We start from the raw sequence: 20,395 nt of genomic DNA, 5'->3' as shown, positions 1-20,395 counted from the left end.
ACCTTGTTGAGCATGAATGTTAATTCATGCTAATTGTATTTATTCAATTCAGTTCAGTTTATTTTGTATTGCCCAAAATCACAAATGCCAAATTTGCCTCAGAGTCTTTACAATTTGTACACATACGACATCCCTGTCCCAGGACATCACATTGGATCAGGAAAAACTCCTGAAAAGAGACTTTCTCAGGGAAAAAGGGGAAGAAACCTTCATAGAGCAACAGAGGAGGATCCCTCTCCCCGGATGGACAGAAGCAATAGATGTCATGTGAACAGATGAACAGCGTTACAGAGTTGCAACACATTTAATGAATATGACAGACATTTATGAATATTGAGTAGGCATGGACCACGATCCAGACCTCCACAATCCATGTAACAGAAGGAAGGAGATCTGGGCTTCTGTTGAGAACACAAGGCTCTTTAATAAAATATGATGATAAATACATGTTGATGGCTGTATTTGGACATCTCCGTCTTAAGACTTTCCTTGTAAAGGTGTAAAGTGAAAGACAGCAACAGGACGCTCTAAGATTTAAGAACAAAAAGCGCCTTTATCAAAATACAAGAAATACAACAACAAATAACAAATAAAGCAAAATTCAAAATGTAAAAACACAAACGGATCAGCCCAGTATTTATTTGTCTGTCTGTGTGTGTGTTTGTGTGTGTGTGTGTGTGTGTGTGTGTCAGAGCTGTTTTAGTTGAAGTCCAATTGAATAATAATTCACAAGGTGTCTAAATCCCTGAACATCAGTTATTTGCATAATGTAAATATTGTTTATATAAAAAGACATCAGTTAAAAGAACCTCAACAACAAAATGTAACAGAGATAAGATGGTTCCAGCTTTAAAAGTCATTTGAGATCATGGCATTTTCTCCATCACACAATACAAAGTAAATATATTTCACATCAATTACCATAATAGATATTTTATTTGGTAATGTGGTTTAATTTGTTTTTGTCCAAATGTAATGTAATATCTTTGGTCTTTCTTATTATTTTACTCACATGCTGACATACAGAGCTCAGCCCCTTGAGTGCTCTTCCTCGGCTTATCTATTGCACCAGCTCAAATACAAGAAACAAGTTTAAGAAATAGAAAACAAAGTTGACCACAGGAAAACATTCTAATATGAAATGTCGTCGTTATGTGACATTTAAATACTGAACAAAGTATCTAGGATTGGCTGATGATGTGCAAAATATTGATTGTGTTTCTGTAAATGTGTGTGTGTGTGACACACTGCAGATAACTTGTATTTGTTACCCCAGTCATTTGACTGTGATGCTTTCATCCTAGAATATCACAAATGACAATTGAACAGTCTAAAAACATCATCATGGTTGATTATAATACTTTAAATCCATTTTCTGGCGTAACATCTGGTACTAAAGCTACTTAAGGCCGGTCTGACTTGTATTCATGGTCACTGCCACTGTGGTCACGAAGGATCTGTTTTCTCTTAACTTTCTCCACATCTTCTCTTTCTCTGCTTCATTCAGGGAGTAAACGTCTCCACACATGATCATCACAAATATGCAGTCTTTTCTTCAGATATCATACATTAGCTGTATCCTTTTATCCCTAATATCAACAAACTACATCAAGAGTACGTTGCAGCTGAACTGCAATGCCATGAAGGACAACATGCTGATGGAGAATCTTCACCGTACAACTATCAAAGTGTTTAGTCAGGCTCACATTGTCTTTCATTCCATAGATAATTTCAGATGTATACATCTTGCAGAAAAAAACCGTATAGTCTCAATAAAAAAAGAAATCATAAGTATTTATTTTACAAAATCCATGTATTGCATCACTCTTTAGACGCATCACACATGAACACACATATTTGAAATTATCGCCCTGTGCTTCGGCAGACAGGTCACCCAATGTAAAGCTTTTGTTTGTTTGGTAATTATGTGGATGATTGTGACCTCATTTAATTGATCATGTCAGTTTGCATCGTCATCAATATCCAACTGTCCAACAGACGCCTTTGGGGGAGTGAACTTTTAAACGTTTTTAGCTGTAAAACCCATTTTATGTGCAGTTTTAGCATACTAATTATTGGACATAAATGCTGAGTGTGGATTATGGCAGTAATGGCGGACCTCTACATCACTCTGTGTGTTAATAAATGCTCTCAGTTACACACTCATACACACACACACACACACACACACACCTGAGGTTTTCTGTGAAGTAAATTTGGATGATTCATAGCTCACTATTACAAAATGAAAATATTATGGCTTCACAAAGGGCATGCACATCATGGCCAACAACTTCCTTTTTTAATAATCCTACTTGTTGAAGATGTTGGCGCTGTGTCAGATGTGATGCGGCCCTGATGGAATCAACCTGAGATTGTGTGATGACATTTAATCTACCCTGCAGATTCATGAGTTGAAGTATTACAAACTAATATGTTTTGGTGGAAATATGCTGCTGTGTTTGTTTTGCATTATTGATTAGTTTCTCTATCACAAGCACCAGAGATGAAATAACAGTCTTCTTCTTATTCTGTGTTTTACCCATAAGGGCTTCATGCTTGTCGTATTGTGAGTTTGAGTCCTGTTCATGACCGGCTCTCTCTTCGTCATCTTTGCTTTTCACTGTATCCAACAACTCAGAAATGCTTATTAAAGACAAGCTTGAAAAAAAACTCACTATATGTCCAGTCAAATGCGAGCATGACTGAGTAAAAAGAAGAAAAGAGTCCCACAAACAGGCAAAAAGACAGAAGAGAAATGTTTACATGCTTATAAAAACCATACAATAAAAAAATAAGTTGCAAATCTCTAAATAGTAATAATAGTTCTCAAGACATTTGCGGCAAATGGACACCACCTTTTTTTTTTTTTACCAGCAATTGTATATAAAGCATAGCCCTTATAGATAGCTGAAGAGTGCATTTTCTTCTGTCCACCACATCTCATTCCTCTTTGGGTGGAACAAAACACTTGTGAAAAATCTTTTAGAGTCTCATTTTGGCACAGTGATTTTTCATGGCGCTCTGCTCAACCCACTTACATGTAGTGCTTTTGCTTCTCCCATTCCTTGCTTCCTATACTGAATATAACATATTTTCCTTTGTCAACATTTACAGTATTTGTATGTGCTGTATGCAACACGGTTGTTGTATAAGAGCCTAATTCTGTGAAGTTTCTGGGAGGACTCAGTGATCTGAAGGAGGAAGCAGCATCATCTTGTCTCACTGCGTTTTCCCTGTTCCACCTTTCTTTTGCACGCCCGCTGCCGCCTCCCCCGACAGCTCCCCATCACTGTCTGCCCCTCGCTCTTTCTCCTCATCCCAGTAGTCGTCCTCTTCCTCTTCATCCTCCTCCTCCTCAACGGCTGACTCATCTGTGGCCTTCTCCTCTTTTTTGATGGCTTGAATGGCAGGGGGAGCGGCTGTGGCGCTGTCCCCTGAGTCACTGCTGTCCTCGAAGGCCTCTGGGTTCTCCAGCATCTCCCTGATCAGTGGAGGCATGGGCCCTGGGATCTCCGTCTTCAGTGTGATGGCTCTTTCTGCACCTACAGGCACACATACACACACAAATATATAGTTATGTAATGTGAAGGACAGGCAAATACCTCCTGCTCAATATGAAACATGGTTTCACTAACTGACTGTTGGTGCTCTTATAGGCAGATTATGGTAGATTCTCTCTGACAGAACTATTTTGCGAGCATGACTTAAGATAACATGATTTCAATTCATTTAATTTGTTCACCAATCAACTTTTTAAACATTTTATGTTTCATTTTGAAATGAAACTCTTCACTATAAATAATAAATAAATATATATTGTTGTCTTGGCACAAGTATAAACATACCAGCACTTTGTCTAGAAATGCAGGAATCACAGAAAGCGTACACCAAAATACAAATTTGACCACACATTCAATGCCATTTTTCAGGACTTAACAGTTTATAATCCTCAGTACTGTGAATACATTTTGTAGGTTTATTTCCAAGCCCTACTTCTGATCCATGGTATTGGTATGTAAAACCTCAGCTGACCTTTGGTGCTGATTCCTCGGAGGTCTGTGACTTTCATCAGCATGCGGGGAAACATGTGGGGCTTGTTTGGGCGTCTGCGGCGGGTGTAGATTTTCAGAGCCTCGAGCAGCGGCTCCTGCAGCTTGTCTACTTTCTGTGGCTCCTCCAGATCCATACGGTCTAACACAATGAGAGAAAGAAACACATTTGAAAAGGTAAAGAAATTGTAAAAAGGCGGACAAAATTACAGCAAGGAAATTGCAAACCAATGAGACGAAGTACAAGAAATGTAAGACTGCAGGCTAGAAGAAACAACCTTACCTCCGCAGATGAGGCAGATGGCACTGAGGAGGCCCGTTTCTGTGTCATCCATCTCTAAAGGCAGCAGCTGGCCAGCAAAGGCAAACACCAGTTCTGTAAGTGGGCCAAAGCCAGCGTTATGCATCTGGGTCCTGTTGAGCGTCAGGCCATCTGAGAAGGTCATTGTGTCCTGTTCTGGGGTGTAGCGAGTGCATATCCTCAGCATCTAGGAAGGGGAAGAAAATCACCAGACAAAAGGCAAAACATGTGCAGTCAGTAAAAGGGGAAGGGAATGTAGTCCCAAAATAAATCATGGCAGCTGATCAGAATCATCAACAATTTTTAAGCAGCGTGAAAAATGAGAAAGCGTTAGGGAGGTGGGAGGGTTGGAAGGGCAGTTGGTTAAAAAGGAAGAGTAGGAGCATGTGGTTGGTACCAGGATGTCCAGGCATGCAGATTTGAGGAGGGTGATCTGGTCAGCGATGGTGAGCGTAGTGAAGCCTGGTAGCCGCTTGGCAAACTCCACAATCTTTATAATGCACTTAGTGGACAGCTCACTGAACTTATCCCACAGGCCCAAGTCCAGCTGTACTCTGTGGTCAGCACTTGAATTCTGAGAGAGAGAGAAAAAAGGACACTTTGGTCTCTGTGGCTGTGTAGAGTCCATACAGTGTTGTCTTTCTGGCAAAGCAGTGAGCTAATGCTTGAGTGGAGTAAATATTTAGGGGTGGATGTGATTATGCATTAAAAAAAATAACTCACTGTGGTGTATTTTCCGAGCTGGACCAGAGATGGAAAGGTCTCTTGGTGAGCTTTGCTGACTTTGTTGACCAGCTCCTCTAGTTCTCCACTCAGCTCATAGTTCTCTGGCAAAACCACCTCCTCCTTTACATCCTTCTTCTTTTTGTTCCTGTCGTTACGCACCGCTTCAGGGAAACAAGTGCAAGGTGACACACTTCGCTACTTCACTTTTACTCGATAGTAAAATAAATTTTCATATGAAAGTTATTTAACCCTTGTGTTGCCTTAGGGTCATTTTGACCCGAATCAATATTACACCCTCCCCCCGCCTTAGGATTAATTTGACCCCATTCAATGTTTAATGTCGGTGTTCTTTCGGTAGTCAACAAACAAACATAAAGTGCCTCACACTTAAACTTGGAAAACAATATTAATTCTAATAATTTTCTGGAGGTTTTAATTGCTGGCATCAAATTGAACCCAAAGGGTAAAATATGTTAGAAAATATAAAGGTAACAGGAGGGTGAAACATTGAATCGGGTCAAAATGACCCAAAGGCGGGGGGAGGGTGTAATATTGATTCGGGTCAAAATGACCCTAAGGCAACACAAGGGTTAAGCCCATATTTTCTTCTCACCTTCTTTGGACATGCCAACTTCAAAGCACTTCTGCAGCCGACAGTATTGGCAGCGGTTGCGAGTCACTTTGTTGATCTGGCAGTTTTTGTCTCGGTGGCATGTATAAACCATGTTCTTTTGGATACTGCGCCGAAAGAAACCCTGAAACCAGTTAGATCAAATGTTTTTCACACTGCTTCATGACAGAAAACAATGCTCTCAATAAGATCCCAGAAAAGATTCTTTTTTGCCATGCTAGCACCCAATTCTTTAGTCCAGACTGAAATATCTTAATAAATATTGGGCTGATGTTAAAAACATTCCCATCAGGGTTGTGAGCTAATGAGCAAATGTTAGAAGTCTAACCTGCTAACCTGAGACATGATTTGCATTCTATCAGCATGCTAGTAGGCTATTGTCATTGTGCGCATGTTAGCATGCTGTTAGCATGTAGCTCAACGCACTGCTGTGTCTAAACTCCGTCTCACAGAGCACATGGCTTTAGACTTTTAGTTGATTATTTTAAAATGTAATAATGCTTTCATAAAGCACAATACAAGTGGCCTACTAACACTAGATTGGTCAGTGGTAGAATGAAACTTAGTACATTTACTCAAGTACTGTACATAAGTCCAGTTTTGAGCTGAAATATTATTAGTATAAACAATATTCAATACAAAAATATTTATTTAAAAAATTTATAGAACAAAATATTTTACTGGAATACTTCCATTTGATGCTACTTGGATTAAGCAATTCCACACAAATGTAAATGAGCTTTACCAGCTCCAACATTAAAATGATGCACACATTAATGTATCAATTATTATATCCGAATAGTTGTCGGCCTATATATAGGATTATCTGCTGTTCTGCATAATGAGTACTTTAACTATTGACACTAAGTATATTCTATTGTTATTTTGACATTAATGTTTTGCTAGTTTTACTTATTTTAGCTAAGTACTTATTCCACCACTGCTGACTGCAGTCTAACATATAACTGTCTTATTTCATTGCTTCTATTGTATGTTCTCCAAAGGTATAGTTTTTTTCATTTGATTGTAAGCTCTAAATCTCCACTTTAACAACAGCTTAATGATACAGATGCAGTTGGTGGTCAGTTATGCACAATGTTTAGCTCTGTAACATCAATAATGTGCAGTATTAGTCAAGTTACACTAGAGGGCAGAGTCAAACTAAAGCAAACTGTTCAGCTATGCAGCGCTGACATCTGTCAGGCTCTAAGTGACCATCAGACCTTTCAGGGGACATCAGCTGTTCACTTTATACATGTCCTGTAAACTCTTCAGGTGTCTCTGGCTTATTTTACCTTGCAGCCCTCACAGGAGCTCACTCCATAGTGATAACCAGATGACTTGTCCTGGCACACAAAGCATGGCTTGTAGATCCGGGGTGGTGGAGGAGGAGAAGGAGAGCTGGGGACCATCTCCTCTGAGCTGGTACTCTGGGTCTCCACCGCTGCAGAGAGAGACAGGAAGAATTCATCTTTTATCATATCTTGTTTACATAAGTTCTTAAAGTCTTTGAAACTATGATGAAAGCTAATACACCAATCGATTAAGAGAGAATAGTCAACAAACCACCCCCGACGCCATGCAAGCCACCCCTTGGAGCCAGAAGGCAAGCTCAAAGGCAGACATTTTTAAGAGAAAAGGAGGGGGCTTCTGATTGACAGGGACTTAAAAGAGACACAATTAGCTGATGACCAGATGGCCGAGCTGATAAAATGCTGATTGGCAGCTGAGATTTGATTGGCTTCTCCATTTACTGGTGAGTGGGGGAGCAGCATACCTCTGTTGACTTTTTGACTGACATCTACATTTTTGCATCTGTGTCTGTGTGTGTTTGTGTGCTCACACACACACATACAAGCTCACATTTTTATGTGAAAGGCTGTCGAACCAGACCTGCCTATATACCTCAAGCCCCATGTGAACAAACAGAGGCGGGATGTTTATGAGACTTGGCTGTCTCCCTCTGTTCCTTCTCGTTGTTTCGCTAAAGAAAATGACAAACTGTATAACACCATTTGCTGGGCACAGGCACAAGTCAGTTAACTGCTGCTAATCAAAACGTTCAAAACAAACAATGTAAATCAGACGCAGGGACAAGTACGCCCAGCTGATTAAAACAGTTTTTTACATTTAAAACATAAAAATAATGAAACACACCTTGTATACATTTGAAAGTGGTGACTCCAGAATAACCAGATTCCTCTGAACATGCCTTTCAACTTTCACCTTCAGTCACCCCAACTTCACCTCCCTCTGTCCATTCCCACCCCCACTCCCTTGTTTCCTGGCCCTAAATTCCTCAGTGCTGGCTGGACAGGGTTTAATAGTTGCCCAGGCTCATAAGCGGCCCTATAAAGGTTGTGTCTGGGATGGGAAGGAGGCCCCCAGTCAGGCTGACGGCCTCTTTATTGGGATCCAGTCACCTTGGGAAGCTATTCACATCAACAGCTCCATCTTTGGATCCCTTCCTTATAAAAATAAAGAGTCTGGGGTCAAAAACCCCAAAGTCACAGCTCCTCCTGTCACCTTCAATGGATAGCACAGGACTGAACCAAATGTGGCCCCCACCCCATCGCAGAAACCCTAACCTGAACCCACAGCCTGTCATTAACAAGAGTGGTAAGGTTTCAAAAAACACAGGCAAAAGCACAAAGAATTAATCTAATAAAATCCTGACAATTTAACTTTGACCTTGACTGTAGAAGGCCATTACTAACTAAATGACCAGCAGCTTGCTTTATTAAAAAACGTGTTAAAATAGGACACACATAAAACATTCAATTTATAATGGTTGAATCCGGTGAACAGTACTTACAGCTGTTGTGCTGCAGCTAACAACAAATCAACATTCTTTAAATGTTTTTTAAAAAGAGAAATAAACCTATTTTCTATTCGGATCTGCTCTTGGTTATATTCGCTATATGATCTCGTTTCTCACTTGTGAGGATTTGCTGCTTTTTTTGGACTATTGATAATTAAATATATTTAAATAAATAATAATAAATAAAATAATTGAAGATACTAGCATCTTGGGCTTCAGGAAAATGTGACAGACATGTTCCACTACTTTCTGACATTTTAAATCCCCAAATTAATTCTGATTTTGATGAATTGAGAAACTAGTGATATAGAAAATAATTGTTAGTTGCAGACCTGATGGTAATGTTTATAGTCGACAGAGAACCAGATTATGAGATTGCGATTTCATATCCCTTTCCTCAAAATAACATGCAGGGTTTTCCAACAATGATTGAGTTGACATTTTGTAGTGTTTCCAGGAGAAAGACAATGTTTCACACAAGTTTATGAGTAAACAAAGCACTGCTCATTAGGCAGAAGGTTATTATAGTATGTATTTACGTTTGGGGGCATTAGAGCCCAGGTGTGGGAGGTGGAGCTGAATGAGAAGCACTGTAACTTGATCACTGTTTTCTGTTTATATAGTAACACTGACAATGTAAAAGTGGCCCTGAGAGAACAAGTGGAAAAATAGCTTCCATTGAAACGGAGAAGCAGCATCTGGCGCCAGTCGAGAGGTAATGACTGACACTGTCTGAGGGCGGGGAGAGCGGGTGAGGAGGTCCGGGACTCTGAGAGACATGACGTAGGGAGACAGGGTGAGAGACACTGGGCTGTAAACGGCGAGGGGGGTGGGGTGGGGGTGGGGGGACTTTACCTGGCATGGAGAAAGAAGGAGAGGACCTCAAAACTGTCAAGCAGCTGTCATCACCCTGAACTGAGCTCAGCATGAGAGCCTTGGCTTGAAAAAAATCTGTCTCTTCTTAACCTACAACTCACCCCATAGGGTGTCACAACATCAATCAGCACAGCTCTATTGGACGCAGAGCAGACATGATGAGTCGTGTGAGTCAGCCTCATCAGCTGGCTGGATAAATCTCCTATGAGAAATATGCAACACAAACTATAAGCTATTCGTCATTGGACGAAGATGTAGGATAGGATGAAGATGTGGAAAAAAACTCAAACGTTTTCTTTAACGTGAGTCTACTTGACCTACTCGTGTTTCTGGGTGTTTCCCACTTTCCTCCTCTTCCACTCCATGTTTGTTGTCAGATCAACACATGTCTGTTGAGACAACCGAAGCCTCTCTGAAAGCAGACACTTTCCTTATGATGCCAGAGATTCTTAAAGCACAAGAATGACAATTTCATTCCTGAGTAGTTTTCTAAACTTGACTTCGGGAAATAATTTCTGACCAGAATTACTGTAATATCTGGCAACATAGACCCAGAAGCAGCTACAGCTACTGGGTCCCAAGTTCATACGACATACCAATAGTTTACATGTGTAGTTGTACAGTTCTATACTGTTTATGCACTTAGTACACTAGAAATCAACTTAGCTGAGCTTTTTATACTAACAGGAAATGAAACAATACTTATGCCATCAGACGTCAGTAAGACAGAACGGATCCGTCATTCTGTATTAACGAGCGAATGAGAGACAAGTAGACACAGTGATTGACACCACGTGCCACCGAGCTGCAGTTGTTTAAATTATGCAGTACACAAACACACCGTGAGCATGTGGTTTGTTTTACATTGATATTGAAGGTGTTTTTCATTCCTCTTGGAGTGGCTGTGTAGTCGAGCCAGTGTGACATAAGGCCTGTAAGGCCTGCAGCCTGGCTCAACCTGCCAACATCCTACGTCTCATTGAACTAGCCACGTAAACACACAGACACACACACACGCACACGCATATAGACACATGTGTTTGTTGAAATGTCATGAGAATATTCTTAGCCTATCTAATTTTATATAACAATTGTAATGTTCTGTTTATATTCATATTTATGTTGTTCGTGCATTGTTTTTTATGCTAATCAATCCAAAATAGCTAAAAAATTCAGTTTAAAAAAACAGAAAAATTCAAAAGAAAGCCAAATGGCAATTTTGACTCGTATATCTTTCACACTGAGTCCTTAAAAGATTAATATGGATGGCATATTCCATTTTTACACAACCTCTCTACTCACAAAATGTCCAGCAGCATAATGTGGAATGTGCATGCACATGTGAATATGTGTGTGGGCTGCTGCATGGGGCCACAGGTCAGTTAGGTTGAGTTTGAGGGTTTTCAGTGTAACTTTGAGTGTGGCAACAATCACAGAAACAGTGTGAGGACAGAGAAAGAGGAAAACAGTGGAATAAACACTATTCATCATTAAATAGCCACAACACATAAAACCCCTTTGTGGGCAAAGTTAATGCAACTTGTAAATTAAATTCTGATTATGTGACATGGTCTATACTTTTCATTATACAAATTCATGTCATGCTTAAAATGACTATACTCGTTTGTAATTCATGAGCTGATAAACAGCGGGGGAGAGCCACAACCTCAAATATGCTGATCGAGTAATTACCACGACAGCAGGGAGGAGATGGGGGAGATCTGAGTGACAATGCCTTTCATCAGCTGTTCTAAGTTCAATACCAGTGTCCTGTCCCCTCGCCTGCCCTCCCCCCTCAGCTCAACCCTCACTAATAACCGTCTTCCCCCCTCTGTCCTCTCCTGCCTTCCTGCCCTGCAGGAGGAGGAGTCCTTCCTGTCGTTGGAAGCGCCTTTTAAAAAGGAAAGGCTGTGAAAAACAGGCTACTGTCCAAAGATGGCTCCATAAAAACAGCAGCACCAAACACTTAAAAAAGGAGGCAGCACACAAACAACAGTGCACAAAGGCACACACACACATTAACAAAACAGAAATCCTGGACACTAATCCCTCATACCTGCAAACTCCTAAGCAGTTTTAGTAAAGTATAGAAATGTGTTCCAAAAGAGTATAAAACAACTTATAATGGAACAATACGGGAAGGAACAATTCCCTCTATTTGAGCATGACAGTATTTAATTATAGGAGAGGGTTTTCTGACAAAAACTGAAAAACAACATTCACGTAATATTTTGTTTATTCCATGGTCACAGACTTACGCTTTGTTTGTCTGCTGAGTGTGGGATTGGGGGTGCATTTACGGGACAGGTTGTTAAATCTGGGTTTGTCCCTTCCATTCATCATCATACATACAATACACCCTTTCTTTTTTATAACACCCAATAAACCCTGCTCTTTATTTTTGCTCTTTTTTTCATATTAGTCTCCCACCACAATACTGGGCGCCCTGAATACAACACAGAGACAACATGGCTTGTCAAACACATCTTCTGCTCCAAAGCATGTGGATTTGAAATTGTTTTAAAGCTAGAATGGTAGAATTTCACCATGAAAATATTGAAGTTGCCCCGTGATGTATAGTAACACTGCAGTTATTCACATTTACTTGGTTTCACATTTAAGTCTACCAGCGTTTATACTGACATATTTAGCAGCTAAATCACATTGTAATAGACATATAAGACAGACTAATGATTCAGTCATCACATTTTAAAGTCAATGTGGTGGTGGAGAAACGGCTGGGAGATGTGACGCCCCGATCAGAGACAAGTTGGAACACGACTCACTGATCCTCACAAGATGTTGGTTCCAAGCAGCCTGGGATTGTCTCCACTAGCTTTTATAAGATTGCTATAAATGCAAAAAAGTTGCTAGTGAACATTGGAATAATCAGGTTTCTCCAGGTGTCTATGACTGTTGATAGGAAACATATTGATAGTGGCATATTGATGCCACAAATAAAGACAGTTTGTGTTGTTGAATTCATTTTCATTCAAATATGCAGTTCCTAATATGTCATTTCAAATTTTGACAATGTATCTAAATCTGTTAATCTAGTTATTTCAAGTAAAAACATCTGGTTCTGGTTTTAAGCTGTGTTGCCAATTTCTTTCAAGTTTTTCAAAATTCACAAGTCTGTTTTAAAGTGTTTGATGAAAAATAAAATTTCAGAGCTGAAAAATGAAAATTTACAGGTTTAAAAAACCTTGTAATAGTCTTGCCTTACAGCTGCAATAAGCTGTGCTTTCTTTAAATACACTAACTGAACTTGAATTTCCAGATTCACAGAGGCGTTATAGGGAAAACAAATTCTTACCGTGTGTTGGGAAAGGCATATAGAGTTCAAGAGTATGGGCCAGCAGTTCATGACCCAGTGACACAGATTGGCTACTTTTATTAAAAAAAACTACTGATACTGGGACAGGTGCAGAAAAAATAAGAATCTGAGTTCCTTCCAAGAAATAAAACATGCTGACTAATCTGTTTTATCTTATAAATCAGGCACATATCTCTGTTTTTGTATCAGCTACTGGCAGTAAAAGCATCCCCATTGTATCATAGCTTCTCTCCTCCTATGTCAGGATATGATGGTCAAGGAGCATTGTTAAACTAGCTTTGAAGAACACATTTAAAGTGAAGAGGGTGCCAGAGAAAAGGAGATTATCACTGAATGAAGAGGAGAGCATTTTCCTTCAAGGCCTGAAACACCAAGATACAAAGAGTTACGGGGGGGGGGGGGGGGGGGGTTAATCCCAAATCCAACTACATCCCTCCACTCCTCTTTCAGCTCTCATCTATTTTAACTGCTCGTGCTCCATGCATAGCACCTAATCTTATAATTGACCCTTTGTAATTCTAATTGAATCATTAAAAGCTCTTGGTTACACAACACAAGGCGGGTAAACTGAGCCGAGTTTGAGCAAAATACACACACACACACACACACACACACACACACACATTATTGCTGGGAGGAAGATATGTACACTTACACACACTGATATACACAATTGGAAGAGGAATACCAAGTGTAAAAAGTTGGTAGGTGGGGTTCAAATGAGGATAAAAACAATTGTTACATAGAGGGGGACCACCATTACTGCACAGAGAAAGCAGTCGGACGTTGTCATGTCCCAGCTCCCTGCAATGCCTCCTGACTTTGAAACAAAGGGAAGCAGAGAGGTGCTGAACTGCCTCAAATAAAAAAAACACAGGAAAAGATGACCCCCCTGTTGACTCAAATGCATGCAAACACACACACACACACACACACACACACACCGGAGAGAAAGCTTGTGTCAAAAAGACACAGATGCCAAAATGCTCTGAGGAATTTAGAGTCACAATGTCCAACACTGCATGTTCACTGAGAGAGAGACAGAATAAGCAAACTCGTATTCACTTTCCAATGGGGCCCTTGTTTAATGATGAAAACGTCTATGGACCATGAGCAAAGCTATCAATGTCAAAGGGTCAGTGGAAAAGGCAGAAAGGTGGTGAAGCTGGTTTTTATTTGATTGAATTTCCAGAGGCAAATGTCTGAGACTCAAGAGGATAACCATAATATTGTCTATTTTCAAAGTGAAATCTTATAATGGATGAGGTTTATGATCTACATTATAAATATACATCAGCAGTTGTAGAACAAAGTGTGCCAGCAATACATAAAGTTTGGTATACAGCTATGTCAATGTTACAGCAACAACTGTCGTCATTATCGATTAAACTGCCAATGATATTCCATTAATGCATTTTGCTAGTAAAATAAAAAATATGGAAAAAATGCCTGTTGTAATTTTCCACATTTTTTTCACAGTGACGTCTTCAAGCATCTTGTTTTGTCTGACCAACAGGCCAACAAACATAAATGTTCTATTATATAAAACTGAGAAAAGCAGTAAACTACCAAATTGGAGAAGCTGCAGTCGGAGTTAGGATTTCTTATCTGAAAGATAACAATTGATTATCACAATAGTAGCAGTATATTATTCTGTCGATTGAAAAATCAATTCATTAACAAATCGCTTCAGCTGTAATTACAAGCAGTAGGATTTGCAGTCCACCGGCCCAGCCTCATGTTTGAGAGATATGCTTGATTAATACATAAAGTTGGGGAGTTACGCCTCTTTGCATGCTACTGCTCAATGATGTTAACAGGGTATCAGAAAGGTGCAACCTTCAAAGCAGAAAGTCAACCAAGGAAGCAGCTAAGCTAAACCTAAACCGTTTTTACATAAAGCAAACATGATGAATGAATACTTGTGGACATTCGTCTGTCAGACTGGCATCTGGCGAAGCCTCTTAGCGAGTTGGAACAGGCCCTGCTGTGGTGGTTGTCATCCTGACTGCTCATCCTTCATCATTAGTGAGCACTGAGGACCTGACAGTGCTTGATGTCCTGGTATCTAAATAATAACTGAGAGGACTAGACTCAAGGTGCTCAGTGGGGACACTACGGAGAAGATGTTCCAAACATCAAAAAATCTAAGCTCAGCTCGGTGACACATATTAATAGACTTCAGCTAGTCAGTTTCCATAGATAGATAGAGTCAATGTTTGATTTTCCAAGCCTCAAAACCAAGTGTAATCAAATAGTCTGAGAGTGGACTCCATGAGTATATCAAAAGGTCTGCTTATTCTTTTGCCAGATGAAGTGTATTCTTCTCATTTATGTTGGGTGACTGCTCCTGTGTTGTTGTTTTAACACTGTATCTTAACGCCTGATGTAATCCTTGCCTTGTCTAGCCTTGTGTTAAGAAATGGCTCATATGAAAAGTGATTCAAGTTTCATCTTTCAAAACTCACTTTTAATGCTTACCGCTGCTTCTGAAGAATTTTGTGAAAATGTGTTTGTATGTCTTTGAGCGAGTTTCTCCAATCACATTAGCGCCGATATTAAAAGACTGCTCATATAGTGCAGTTGTTCAGTCCAATCATGTTACTGTTTATCTTTTGCAATCTGTTTCTAACTAACTGTGGTTCTATGTGTGTGACTTTATTGGCCAAATCACAACCACGTGATTTCAAGGCCCATTTGCCTTCAATCTGTCAGTGCTGTTTCTGTTTGGACGTTGTTGTTTTCTGGACACGTCGTCAGGTCCGGTCCCAAATAGTTTAAAAGAACTGTCAATCATGTGAAGTTATTCATAAAGAAAACAAACACGATGATGTATAAATATGCACTCCCCAACTCACTCACTCACTCTCACAAAGCACACTAAGCGCATAAACAAACAAAAAGCAGGGTGAGAATGGGTACATAGAATCGAAAGGAATCTGACTCTTCCTGTGGAGAGAGCTCTATGATAACAAAACCAGGACTCTGATAAGAACACACACACACACACACACAAACACACACACACACACACACACACACACACACACACACACACACACACACACACACACACACACACACACACACACACACACACACACACTCACACACAGCTGCTCTGTTCCAGTCTGATGGACAGGATGAAGTACTCACACTGAATGCTGCCAGTTCCAGTCCAGGCGAAGGGGTCTAGGCCGGAGAAGTAAGGGGTTGCCTTGCCGAGCATGCATGATCCTTGTCCCGACACATCAAAGCGGGCCCGCGGGCCAAGCCCCAGAGCCTCCATACAGTCAAACATGCTCCTCTCAAATCCCAGCAAACAGAACTACAGCCAATTGTTCTGCAGCCAAGCTGTGAGAACGTGGCCGTAAAAAGTGAGAAAGGGCTTCCTGTGACTGGAAGTAACTCAATGCCCTGCTGGTCCAGGTGTTCCCTTTCTTTCTGTATGTCTGTCTCTTGTTGCCCCCTGACTGCTTGTCCTGTGCTGTCCTCTCACAAACGAAGTCCTCTGGATAGACAAAATCCTTCTTTCTTGCCTTCTTTCTGCTCTAGTACCCAGACATGTTGACCTTGTCTTTTCCCAGATCACTTGCCTGCCTGCCTTTTTTGACTTCTTTAACTGATCTCAGCTCCCCTCTTGCGGGCTCTCTGGGCCTCTCACTCTCCACCACAGACTCAACCAACTATCCGCATGCTCTCTCAGAACAGAAAAGGGAGGTGGGGTCGGGGAAGAAGAAGAGGGAGGGGTTGTTGTAAAAGGGGGTATGTACCTTCTTTCTGATTGGGCATGCATTAAAGTTCCTTGACTTGCCCCTTTTCTCCTTCAAGTTTTCCAATTCGGCTCTTCATATTTCATATTCTGCAAATGAAAACAAACACTCTTCACCTCCCCTTACTTCTCCCTTGACTATTTCGTCTTTTTTTACTGTATTAAATCCCTTTTGTTTCATCGCAGGAGGGAACATTGCCTCGCTTCCAAACAGTACAGCTCTACCACCCTTAGCAACAAATTCCTACCTCACAGTTTGTTCAGAGAAAGTACGAAAGGAGCTCAGAGAGAGGCCATGTAAGGAGTCTATAACGTGCTAATGTCACTAAATGTTTACTTGAGTATTGTGTTGCATTTTACTATGATTACCATGTGGTATTGTTTTCACCTTGCGAGTCTGTGTGTGTGTGTGTGTGTGTCATGGAATTTACATGTTGTCAGATTTTGTCACAGTGATGGCGTCACGACAATAAGATGCAGTCATGAAACTTTACAGGTGTGTCATTAAGATCAAAATGAAGGCAGTTTGAGGATGGGTGTGGTTTATATCCCGATTTGGCGTCGCTGCTGGTCAATAGTTTATACTTCCAATTATTCTCAGAAGTTTATTTATACAATTAAACAGAACTAAAGAAACTGAGAATAAAAAATATTGAATAAAAATAACGATAAAGCTTTAATTTAGGTTTATTCTTTCCATATCATTTCATTTTAGAAAAAGAGCAATGCAATGTGATGCTCCTTGTTGGGAATTTTCAGTTATTAGATTTTAGTTGTGCTGCATTGTGAGCAGCTGTTGATTTACCAAAGAAGATTCATTTAAACCTAAACAAATATTTATTTATTTGTTTAACCTTTATTATGTATATTTTTTTAATTTCATTTTTGTGTGTAGACATATTTCTAGCATCTTATTGGAATGAAATAACTGCGTAATGTGTACCAATCGAACAATGACAGCCAAAGTACATTGTTCTTTCCAGGAAATGTCTTAGGAATCGTCCATTAATCCATATAGTGTTTCTTCCATTTGGGACGGAGAATATGACCTATTATTTAAGGTTAATTTCAATTAAAATCTGAACTTTTTCTTTGTCTCTCAATTGTCATTCATCCCCATGTCTCTATTGCAGTTGTATTTGTTCTCTTTCTCTCTTTTTTTGGTCTTGGCATGTGCCGATATCTAATTCAATTTCTTCAATTCAGTTAAAAATGGATTCAGTTATCGTCCCTAGGGGAGCTTATTGGATAGTTCAGCCACACTGAAGTGGGACTTCACTGCAGGCCAATCGTACTTGCCCGAGTCTGGATAGTTTGTATACGAGACATCCTCACCCACCTCCCTCTCCTCCTCCCTTTCCTTCCCTCGTTCAAGAGGGATGAACTCTGGAAGAAACCCCCACTGGGGCTTTAACACCCCCCTTCACACACACATACAAACTGTCCTGCCTGTGGCTGCCTATGTTTCATACCACCCTTGTGTGTTACAATTCTCTATTTTCTTTGTTTTTCAACTGTTGTTTGTGTGTTTTGTTTTTATTTCTGGTTGTTTGTGTGTTTTGTTTTTATTTCTGCCAACCCCCTGAATCCATTTCTTTAGATTTACATTAATATTTGGAGAATAACAACATGCACCCAATATGCTGTTTTATTACTGAAGTTTTGTTCATCTTTTGAGTAATCCCCCAACTTGGTGGAGTTTCTACCTGTCTGTCACCACCATGGCCGGGCGGCACACCAGAACACAATGATACTCTGCAGGGAGCAGCACAGCTCAGTCTGAGCATGCTGAGCTCTCCCCACACCTTGAGACAATTACCCTCCCCGCCTCATAGCGCCATGCCCCCTGTTGCTGCTTTGAGGAAAGAAGGGACATACAAATGCAGGGTGAATGTGAGGGAAGAAAGAAAAAGTTACTTTCTTTCACTTTTAAGAAAACTTAAACTTTAATATATTTTAGTTGGCCAAATGGCAGATTTCTGTCTTTCTCACAAACACACTTTAAATTTGTAAGAGGAGCGAGTCATATTACAACTATTCACAATCAGGTTCTTTTGGCTATTCATCCTGTCGTCATGTCTGACACAAACACACAGAGCTGAACAATGGCCTCTCTCTCTGTCTCTGTCTGTTTCTCCACCAGCAGCTCCGTCGGCTCGGCCGCAGATATTTGCACAAAGTCTCACTGCGGTCATCAGCGAGCGCACAAATATAGTCACAAATGTGAGGCAAGGAGTGCAAGACTGCTGGTTTGTGATATTCATGGGTGTTGGAATGTGCAGCCTTCAGAGTGGAAATGTGTGTGTGTGTGTGTGTGTATGTATGTGTTCAGACGCACAGACAATTATGTGTGTATGTGCTTAAACAGAGTGCCAGTGATGAAAGACACAAAGAAAAACACACAAGCCTTGCTCTGTGCCTTTAGGTTCAAGTTACTAATATCAAACACACACACACACACACACACATACACACACACACACTCACACACACACACACACTCAAAACATTACAAAGAACAAGATGTGACTAGTACAGAAATGCCGAAAAAGGACATTGTGTTCATTGTGGAAAAATACGCTTCCTATCCGAGAGATCACTTTAGCTTCGAATTTTTTATGTAAAAAAAATAGATATATATTTTGAAAAATATTTACTTTAAATCCAAAGACAGTATCATGTATTTACACTAATTCCAGGGAGTACAAGGCAGATTTAACACAAAATAGTTATTTGTGTGCTCTTATATTAATTCCCTTTTCCCACTGCTTTATGGAAAAGAGGAGATCGTTTACTGTCTGACTGAATACACAGCGGAGAGCTTTTGATGTGTGTGTCCACTCATTCTACATCCAGGGATGTTTTGAGTTTCATCTCATTCAAGAACAAAGTCAAGTCTTCTACGCACACCGATTAGGACCTGGTTTGAATTAATTGGCAAATGCCACTTAAACCTCTTTAGTCATTTAGTATCATGTCACTTTGCACTCATTTATTGTCATTTATTCTAGCTTCCCTTAATGGTAAATAATTGGCTCATTATTTGTAATTAGTCTTCCTCATTCAAAATAATGTGTTTGGAAAACCTCTGCTGGCTAATCGCCACATTAAACTTTCAGTTTATATAAGATATTGATTTCCTAAAATCTAGCTGATGAATAACTATGTCAACTCCTTTGCACATCATGATCCAAGAGTGCAAGCCACTCCCCACGAGCAGTCGCAATCAGAAGGTTCAACCCGTCTGCAGGCAAATAACCCAGAAAACTTTAGTGTAGTAGCATGTTGAAGTCGAGGCAGTCTAACCCCTCCGTCAACCCGACCCAATACAGAACAGATACTAACAAGAATCGGTAATAAGTATGGCTGCATACAGTTCCTGAATTTCAAGGACGTCCTGCTGAACTTTATATTTGGCCTCATCCATTATCTGGACGTCTTTCGACAATTGTGTCTTGGCAGGTTGGATTGAGGTACGAGTGAGAAACTAATGGTTGGTTGTGTCAACAGTCGCTCTAGACAGGCCATCGGGGACCTTATTGTATTACGTGACTGGAAGGCTATACTCTTTAACTAGAGTGGATGAGACGAGTGCTAGGTTTCTGAGTTTTGAAAACCCAGACCACAAACAAATGGTTTGTCACAACAGTGAAGGTCCTGCCCACCAGGTAGCAACATCACTTTCCCAATATCCACACCTCTGTCAAACATTCCTGTTGTGGGATTACAACCTTTTTCGCTGGATTTAAATTGAAAGCAGTGACTCAATTTCCGATCCCATTTGTGTGGGCCATAACTGCACCAAAGACTGCCAACGTTGCTGACATCTGTGTACACAATGAAGGAATTAGGTGAAATCTGGGTGCCCACAAATTGATG

General features: G+C 40.3%; 1 protein-coding gene across 2 annotated transcripts in view; it reads right to left on the bottom strand.

Moving 5' to 3' along the window:
* Positions 1 to 399: 399 nt before the first annotated feature.
* The window catches only part of LOC130207993 (retinoic acid receptor gamma-A-like), a 34,358-nt gene continuing 14,362 nt past the window's right edge, over positions 400 to 20,395 (bottom strand). Inside the window, exons 1-8 of one of the 2 annotated variants that reach the window (XM_056436817.1) lie at positions 15,901 to 17,402; positions 7,006 to 7,154; positions 5,693 to 5,834; positions 5,077 to 5,240; positions 4,751 to 4,927; positions 4,336 to 4,540; positions 4,036 to 4,194; positions 400 to 3,545 (exon numbers count right to left, since the gene is read on the bottom strand). In XM_056436817.1, coding sequence (XP_056292792.1) covers positions 3,223 to 3,545; positions 4,036 to 4,194; positions 4,336 to 4,540; positions 4,751 to 4,927; positions 5,077 to 5,240; positions 5,693 to 5,834; positions 7,006 to 7,154; positions 15,901 to 16,045 — 1,464 coding nt within the window. In that variant the 5' untranslated portion in view covers positions 16,046 to 17,402 and the 3' untranslated portion in view covers positions 400 to 3,222. Of the gene's footprint in view, positions 3,546 to 4,035; positions 4,195 to 4,335; positions 4,541 to 4,750; positions 4,928 to 5,076; positions 5,241 to 5,692; positions 5,835 to 7,005; positions 7,155 to 15,900; positions 17,403 to 20,395 lie in introns of those variants that run through there. The other variant, XM_056436816.1, reaches the window with a different exon arrangement.

The sequence above is a fragment of the Pseudoliparis swirei genome, chromosome 18 (assembly GCF_029220125.1).
Source record: "Pseudoliparis swirei isolate HS2019 ecotype Mariana Trench chromosome 18, NWPU_hadal_v1, whole genome shotgun sequence".
In the NCBI taxonomy this organism is placed as follows: Eukaryota; Metazoa; Chordata; class Actinopteri; order Perciformes; family Liparidae; genus Pseudoliparis; species Pseudoliparis swirei.
This window is presented reverse-complemented; position numbering and strand designations above follow the sequence as displayed.